The 9690-nt window shown below is 34.9% G+C and overlaps 1 protein-coding gene across 1 annotated transcript in view; it reads right to left on the bottom strand.

The window, feature by feature from the left end:
- Positions 1-1519: 1519 nt before the first annotated feature.
- LOC308688221 (complement C3-like) overlaps positions 1520-9690 on the bottom strand; it is a 62379-nt gene continuing 54208 nt past the window's right edge. Inside the window, exons 36-40 of the mRNA XM_081361148.1 lie at positions 4467-4556; positions 4166-4252; positions 3570-3653; positions 3300-3435; positions 1520-2160 (exon numbers count right to left, since the gene is read on the bottom strand). Coding sequence (XP_081217274.1) covers positions 2019-2160; positions 3300-3435; positions 3570-3653; positions 4166-4252; positions 4467-4556 — 539 coding nt within the window. The 3' untranslated portion in view covers positions 1520-2018. The remainder of the gene's footprint in view (positions 2161-3299; positions 3436-3569; positions 3654-4165; positions 4253-4466; positions 4557-9690) is intronic.

Below are 9690 nucleotides of genomic sequence, written 5' to 3'. Positions count from 1 at the left end.
GTCATAAAAAGAAGGAGAGGGGAAAAGAAAAAAGAAAAGAGGGAGAGGAAGGCCAGAGAACTGCTAAATCAGTCTATCAAAACAAGATATTTAACAAGACAGGTTAGTGCACTGTATGGATGTCAATGTGATGGGATATCGTCGTGCTCTGATCATTTCGCTGCCAGATTTACTTTCACGGGAATAGGACACCTAACAGTGGCGCGGGGGGTTAAGCAATACAACCGAAAACACTTTCACTTTCACTATTAAAGGGGCAGTACCTTCACAATGTCCTAATGACAGTCTACGAGATTGCCACCACAGTTAAATGTTACAAATGAATTACAAGTGGCTAAAATGATCAACCAGTAGTAAAGTTAAAGTTGTTAAAGTACGTCTCCATTCCCTGGGGTTACATAAGTAACCTAGATGATCTCCATCTTTTACTTTTCAATAAATCATCAACATCTAAACCTGTTATTTCTCAATAAGAACTTCTGTAGACGTCTGACAGTCAGTCTGGTTAGTAATAAGTGAAGCTGGTAATGCTGTTTGTGGAGTTGTTTAATCCTCCTCTGCTGAGATCTTCACAGATCTGTTAGTGTTTAATGTTCTGTTGGGATTTAAAGGGTTTCTGTTGAGTTTTGTGGGTCACCATTGTGTTGAAGAGTAGAGCCTGTGCTTCAGTCCAGGAGAAAACATTGATGAGATGCTGCATGTTGCGTCATTTAAAAATCAGTTACTGTATTTTAGTGGTCTATTAACTACTGTAAGTTAATGTTCTTTTTTTTAGTTTTAATTGTCTTTAGTTTATTCAGTTGAGTTTCAGACATGCACTAAGTATTTGCAGTTTAATAAACACAAATAAATGCAGAGTCTATTATTTTCTTAGCACTCTTTATGTCTTTGTATTAGCAACTTTGAGTAAAACATTCTTGAGAAATTTAAAGCAATCAGTTTCCTCAAGTTTTCTAAGTACACTCAACTAATTACATTTTACAGTGTAAATATATTCACATATTTTTCAATATATGAAAAGTGGCAATTTCTTAATTATTCAATATATTGTAATATATTAACGCAATATTTTTTCAGAACATATTTAAGCCATTTAATAAATATGGAAACATATGTTCTTTCAGTAAGGGTGGTTATTATTTGGCTATGATTGTGCCAGTGGCTCATGTCTGTAATCTAGATTTGGGTCATCATGCATTTCTGTATGTGCGCTGAGAGAAACTGGCCTGACAACAATTTCTATCTGCATAGACGATTGTGAAGCACTTTTGTCCAACTTAAATTTCTGAATGTATCTCTCTTTCCTTCCCTCTGTACAACCGAGGTCAATAAGAAAAACTCAATACGCCAGATGATTAAAATGCCCCTTCTGTGTGATGTGTTATTTTCCTTTTCTAAACCAGTTTCCAGACCTGAACATCTCCACACAGCAGTGCTTGTGAGGTTCTGCTTCTTGAGTGCTCTAGAAAGGAGTAATTTACTCATTGCTATACAGATGTGAGGCATCACTGCATCGAATACATCTTCAATATCTTTTATTGTCCACATCAACTCCTGTCAGAAAGCGAATGTCAAGAATAATCATTCTAGACCATTTAAATTTCAGTGATTCTGCTTGTTATCATCAGGTGTCTTCAGTAATCAGTAATCACTAAATTATCTCATTAACTTTAACACTGCTTCAGTGTTACTTATAACACTCTGAGAGTGTGGATTATATAAACACTGAGCAGATTTTGCTTTAAAGTATTTTAGGATTATTAAAATGAGATACACATTTAAAATATCACACAAAACAAATTATAATGTTGGATTTGTGATTCAGATTGGAAAAAGTGATTAAAATATTCTTGCAAGGCACTGTATATTACACCATGATATAGTCAGCAGTCTAAAATGAACATTTTCAAATTTCATTACCTTTCATTTATTTATTAGACATAATTACAAAGTATTTTAGCTTTATTGAGAGTATGTAAGAGATGATGTTTAATTTCCTGTATTCAACAAATGTATAATTATGGAGCACATCCATCTGTCAGGAGTTTATCCTGGAGCGCAGAGATGCCGATGTACTGATCCCTGTATTCTGGAGTTTGACTTTCCTCTCTTGTCGGCCAGTATTCAACCCAGGTGTGCTCTTCAAAGATGTAGTGCAGACTAAAACAACAGAATAAAATTACAGATTTAACTACACTGTATGCATTGACGAAGCACATGCATCCTTTCTATAAGGGTCAATGTACAATATGGATTTCCACAGTGATAAAGGAAGAATTCTTTTTATTCGTGTTGTTTTTATACATGTTTGACAATCATTTAATACACATTCTGTTTCACCTGAACAAAACATTTTAACAGGACAAAATACGGTATATAGAGATATTAGTGTCTAATGGAGTCTTCTCAGTTGTATGGTTTTTCTTGTCACAAATAGATTCCAGTATAATGATTACATCATGCTGTCTTTGTTTTGGCAGGCAAAAGTTTTTCATATATTCGTATTTTACAAACAAAATAGATTTTGTGTCTTGTATTAAAATTAACTTTTTCTAAGAATTATTGCCTTATAATCAGCATTTTTCCCCTTTAACGTTTTACCTGCCACCAGGTAAATCTGAACATGCAATATATCAAAATAACAGAGCCTGCTTTATTTATATAAAAAAAAATTGCTTCTTGCATTCTGTTTTTTAATCAACACTTGGATGTGGGTTAGTTTCATAAAAAAAGCAACATTTTGAACAAAAATCTGATAAAATCACATGTTTGAAGACTTCGTCCAGATCGGATTCAGAACGATGATCAAAACACAGATGGAGTTGATCGAGTCCATTAACACCGCCAAATCTTCACAGTCGTTTCCTCTTGGGTCGACATTTGATTCATTAATGTTAGGCAGTTTTGATTTATATGCTGTTTAATGATCACGTTATTTTCCGTGCATAAGCAATGCTTCTATCGCTTGATTTTTGATCTGGAGATTCTGTACTCTTTCAGAAAATGCGTAATAGCGCTCCCTACCGTATAACAGTGAAAACATGCATTACCAGACATTTTCACTGGTGTGGAAATTTTACACGACGGAAAAATCTGTCAATGGCGGGGAAAGAGTTAATCACTGGACAGTTACACCACCTACACATTTTAAACCCCCACATAAACTCAAGTTCATCACAGATGATTTGTATTCAAATCATATAGTATTTGTTTTTCCTTTTTTCCCCAAGTGTATTCAAGTCTATTTTAGGTTAGCTTAGGCAAATCCTGTTATTTACAGACACAGAGTGTACACTTACTTTCCTCCGAGCTTTGGCAGGTCTTCGGATTTGCCTATGATGAGGTACGACTTGCCTTCTACCAATCCTAAACTCTCTCTGCAACTGGGACGACCCAAAAATTGTCTGACTTTCCCCTCAACATCCTCATCAGTGCCTACAGGACAGAACAGTGTTTAGGACACATTTGCTGAATATGTATCTGAAAGGACAAACTGCATTTAACTGGAATCATACAGATTTCAAATGCATTTCATGATCAGTGGAGAAAAATGGAGAGAATAACTGTACCTTCTTTCAGCACTTGCTCCACCTTCAAGTGATAGATGTCAGAGTCCTGTGCCAGATCCATCCCCACCACTGAGACTTTATAAACTGTCAAACATAAGTGTAATATTGTTATTGGCATAATAACTGATTAGAATGGATTTCAGTGGCAGAAGTCTGGACTGGATGATTCTGTTCTTGAGTTAAAAGCACAGTGGAAGGGAAGATTTACAGTGATTTAAAAGTGAAATTTAGGTTTGTTCCTCTCACAAAGCTTTCATTTGGCTTCAGGAGATATGGAAAACATGCACAAGTCAAATATCTATTTTTCAGTGTGTTTGCCATTTTTGGAGCTTAACAGACATGCTCTGTGTCACTATGAAGAGTGAACATGTCACATCTGTGTTTTGCATTTTGTCTGATTTATATTTTACCGCTCCCGATTTTTGCTATCTTTTTTTCATTCAGTTGTTCACTATAAGAGCAGCGTGAAACTTTTTTTCCTTTTGTGTTCAACTGAAAAACAACAGATTCATAGAGGTTTAGAACAACATGAGGGTGTGTAAATAATGAATCTTGATTTATGAAAGTATGACAGTGAATTAACAGAATACATTTACCATAACTCATGCCAGATCCACAGGATTTTTTCATACGTTCACACTCTTGTTCTTTTGGTATTTTTTTCTTCTGGTAAGAGCAGTTTTCTGTGTTCAGAGAAGTTCATGTTTATACACACAAATACACTTGTAATCACAAACATGCTCACAAATTGTTTGTTTCCTCGTCTGTATACAAGAATAAAAAAATAAAAAAATCATAATTTAATATTTAAAATTACACTGCAGTGAAAAAAAAAAAAATACAACCACACTTCAGGATATGGTCACTTTATACTATTATATGTGTGTGTGATAATACCTTCTGCACACGTGCACATATCTCCCTTACACAGTCTGTAGATAGCGCCATCTGCCCTTTCAGGGTGGTAGAACTTTGAACAGCGTGCATCTGAAACAAACACACACAGGTTTAATAAGTAATAAGCGAGGCTGGTAATGCTATTTTTTGGAGTTGTTTAATCCTCTTCTGCTGAGATCTTCACAGATTTAATGTCTTCTGTGGCTGAAGTCAGTTGTAGTTCTTGTGTTTCACTTTTTCTGTTCTTGTTAATCCTCTGTCCTTCAGTGATTCTGCTTGTTAACATCATAATGCTCAATCATCACTTAATTAATCACTTAATTAAATGTGCATTTCCATGTCTACTCAAAAAAAGGGGGGGTGACAGTTAAAAGGTTAAGGGGTCATGACATGGTTTTTGTTTTTGTTTTGTTCCTTTAGGTGCAATTATAGTATTACTATAGTTTTTTGGACAAAAAACGTTTAAATTTGAGTGATTTATGACATTTTCCCACCATCCTCTGATTCAAACAGCCTGTTTTGGGGGTGTTTCCCCTTTAAGAGTTCAGTGTTAATGCCCACTGTTATGATTGGCTAACGTCATTAGCTAAAAGTAGTTTTAAGATAAAATACATTACTTACAGTTTGCAGCGTCGTTGTTGGGCCCAGAAGTTAGTCGGCACGGCCTGATCTTTAAGTAAAGGGGTGGATGATTATGATTTCACTTTTTAATTTTATTTAGTGTGTAATGTTGCTGTTTGAGCATAAACAACATCTGCAAAGTTACAACGCTCAAAGTTTAGAGCAAAGGAAGATATTTGCTTTTAAAGAAATCACTTTTTAAGGACTACAACAAACGGCTGGTAGAGACTACATGACATTCCTCCTGGGTTAGTGACATCACCAACCCTAGAATTTACATAAACCTGAACACGATTTATAGATTATCAAGACAGAATATGCTAATCAATGACTAGAAGATAACTACACATAAGAAGCTACATAAATTCATCAACTAACCATTCAGAAATGTCCTGTTGCTTCTACACTCTAAAAAGAGATGTGTTAAAAAACAACACACATCATGTGTTGATGGTATTTTGACACGTTGTGTTGTGTATATTTTAACACACAATGTGTGTTAAAATGTAACTCTGGATAGAATAGCACTGGGTGGAGGAGAGTTTGTGTTTATGAAAAAAATGATAGGTATATTTTATATAGTATCCCATAAAATGCTCTAAAATAAATAAAGCAATACATTCAAATAAATAAATTAAATCTTAATTCATGAAAACTAAAGAAAATAAAGATCAACGGGTGTTTTTTTGCAGCCAATCACATCATGCCTCTTTTTCAGTGTCTTTTTCAAATGCTGCTTTCACTTGTTTTTAATAACCAGTGTATTAATAACTTTATTTCTGTCAGATGCACTGGGTGGAGGGCAGTTTGTGTTTATGAAAAAAATGATAGGTATATTTTATATGGTATCCCATAAAATGCTCTAAAATATCTAAAACAATACATTCAAATAAATGAATTATAAATAAATCTTAATTCATGAAACCTTAAAGATTAACGGGTGTTTTTTGGCACCCAATCACATCATGCCTCTTTTTCAATGTCTTTTTCAAATGCTGCTTTCACTTGTTATTAATAACCAGATTGACTTTATTTCTGTCAGACTCTACAGAAGCTCTTATTGAGAATTAACAGGTTTTGGTGTTGAAGATTCATTGAATGTTTCATTTAAAGTCACCAGAATCGTGATTAGTGTCAGCTTTATTTGAGCTATTGACTCTTTAACATTAGTTTTCTCTGATTGCTGTAAATGTGTATTTAATTTGCACATTTGAAACAGCAGAAATAATCATGAGAAAAATATGCTCAGATGATAATATTATCATCATGGACATGTAAGCTTGTTAAGCTAAGCAAGAGTTTAATATTTTAAAGATGAGTGTAATATATAAAAGATGATATTTAAAAAGATTAACACATTGCAATTAACTTAAAATTTAATTTTTAATACACAGTTCATATAGGACTTTACAGACCTTGGTATCAAACAGACATCAAGAATCAGCGTATGAATCTCAACAATGGTGACAAATGAAAAGCTTCATGCCGCAATGCATGCTGGGTGCCACCATAGTACAAATCTCATCCATGACTCCCAGCATGCATTGCGGCATGAAGCTTTTTGTTTGTCACCATTGTTGAGATTCATACGCTGATTCTTGATGTCTGTGTTTGACTAATTTCTGCTGCAGATTAATATTTTCAGAAAACATTTTTTTTTTATTCTGCACTGCTGGACAGCATGATGTCGTGTCAAAAGATCATTATAACTAACAGCACATAAATAAATTAAATGCGCATCATCCATTTACTCATAAACTTGACCAGATCAGCACTTGTTGATTATGACATCATCAAGAAACATCTGATCATATTTTCACTCGCCATAACAAATGTATTTTATTAAAATACAGTTACAGCAAGAGAAAAACTAAAAGACGAGTAAAGGGTCAAGAGCTCAAATAAAGGAGCCATTAATCACGATTCTGGTGACTTCAAATAAAACATTCAGTGAAACATCAACATCTAAACCTCTGTTAATTCTCAATAAGAGCTTGTCTATGTAGATTCATGATGTCTAAAACATCCAAATGTTCAAACAAACTCTTTATTAAACGTCACTGGACTCCAGAAACACAAGTTAACAATACGTTTCAGTTTTCATCCAAACACTCAGTTGTAAAAACACAGGAAGTAACTCTGGCAAATACACACCGACTACAGTCACATGTGACACATATCTGACACAAGTTGTGTAACTATAACACATTAGTGTGTAAAAGGTTTCAACACACTTCTGTGTAAGAGGAATAACACATTAGTTGTGTTAAAGGTAATACAAAATGTGTAGTCCTTATAAACACAGAGATGTGTTAAGAATCGACACAGGTTGTGTGTTAAATTTGACACAACATGTGTTGTCCCTGAGCACACACACTACATGTGTTAAAATCTACACAACATGTGTTAAAATCTACACAACATGTGTTGTCCCTGAGCACACTCACTACATGTGTTAAAATCTACACAACATGTGTTGTCCCTGAGCACACACACTACATGTGTTAAAATCTACACAACATGTGTCATTTTTAACATCTCTTTCTACAGGGTGTGTTGTTTTCAACTCCTCATTTTGAGCGCCGACACTCACCATCACTGTGAATGGAATGCAGTGTTTGCTATGTTCTCAAACAAACAGGCCAGTGGAAATACAAGTTATTTATATACATATATTTTGTCAGTTGCTACATTTTAATTAAGTTCAAAGTGTATGGAAGTAAAATAATGTCAAATGTTTTTGAAACCAAAAGCCTGTTGAATTGCACTACTTGGAAAAAAAATAGGCATTGCATTAACCATGCTTGCATTTTAATGCATTGTATTTTTAGGGCTTGCATTTTTATGGGCTGAAATTCAACATGGTTGAATATTTAAGCTGTGAATATTTCAATTAAAAACATTTCAAACACATTTTCATTATTAAAAATTCAATAATCCATATTCACCTTTCATATTTCACTTCCAAAATATTCAAACTGTTTAAAAATACAACCTATAATATTCAACAGGCAATTTTCGGTCCATTTTATTTCGCTTTGCAAATTCGCTTCCACAAATTCAGTGGTTCAAATTCGACAGTAAATTCAACGGAACTGCAGGAAAAGCAGTAGATTACCGAGATACTCTCCATCTGCTGTTAGTCAACCTCACCAGCAGGAGGTGCAAAAGCTCGTGTTGTTGACGAAGACAGAGCAACAGTTAGAGCAAGCCATTCATTCATAAAACTCATTTACAGCAATGCAAGTGTATTTGTGATTATTATGACGGCGGTTTTATGTTAAATTCAGTGTCTTCACGGTTACTTTCCCTGTGTAGCCTACAAGCATCTTCTCTACCGTGAACAAGATTATAATGTTATTCCCCGATGCGGATCCAATATTACATTTTTGAGGTTGACATAATTCTTTTGGTTGTTTAGTTGCCTTCACTTTACATTGTGGCATGTGCTGCATGCAAGCTATTAGGGTTTCCCCTCAATACTTAAGGATTCCCCAGCTGGACATATAAAACGCTTAACGTATAGCTTAATGGACTAATTACAGTGATATAAAAGACCAAACTCGCAGGCAAGCAGATTGACTCAGAATAACGCGCAAAGTTTAATGCTGAGCGTTTCCCAGTGATAGACTGGCATAAAGTTGGCTTGACGTTGGACATTCGCACATTTAGGGACCGTCTCTAAAGTGTATACGACTTTGGTATACACGTTTCTAACTTCAATAGCATTTGAATAGAACGACTTACAGTCATAAAACCAACTGTAAAGTGTTCATGTAGTGTCAGGCATAATGCGCACCCTTTGGATTTTTGATATTTATTCAAATAAATTAAAGTTTGCTATTGAAGTTAGACACGTGTATGCCAATGTTTTATGCAACTTTTGAGACGGTCCCTAAATGTGCGAATGTCCAATGTCAAGCCAATTTTACATTTATTAGGCTACATTTAGTCATTTATTTAGCAGACGCTTTTATCCAAAGCGATTTACAGTTAAACTAACAATAGGAGGACAACAATATGCAAGTGCTATGACTCTTCCCAGTTTAAGCTAATGCAATACACGGCATAGCCTACTATACTATAGCCTACTATAAATATATATATATAGAGAGAGAGAGAGAGAGAGAGAGAGAGAGAGAGAGAGAGAGAGAGAGAGAGAGAGAGAGAGAGAGAGAGAGAGAGAGAGAGAGAGAGAGAGAGAGAGAGAGAGAGAGAGAGAGAGAGAGAGAAAGAGAAGAGAAAGTGTTATTGATCAAGTGTTGATTTTATGCCAGTATATCACGAAACGCTCTGCATGAAACTTTGCGCGTTACGTTCATATTCTTAGTCCATCTAGCCTACAGCCTACATCCCCAATAAGGTGCGAGTTTGGTCTTTTATATCACTGTATTAGTCCATAAACATGATAAACTACGTTAAGCATTTTGTCCAGACAGAAGGGGAATCCTTGAGTATGAGGTATTGAGGGAAACCGATTATAATCCTGTTCATGTAGAAGAGAAAGCTGATGACATGTAGGCTACACAGGGAAAGTAACAATGAAGTTATTGAATGAAACATAGCCTAAACACAGCTTTTGTGTCTTTATCATCTTTTCCGC

This window comes from Scardinius erythrophthalmus (genome assembly GCF_964197995.2).
Source record: "Scardinius erythrophthalmus genome assembly, chromosome: 3".
NCBI classification, from domain to species: Eukaryota; Metazoa; Chordata; class Actinopteri; order Cypriniformes; family Leuciscidae; genus Scardinius; species Scardinius erythrophthalmus.
This window is presented reverse-complemented; position numbering and strand designations above follow the sequence as displayed.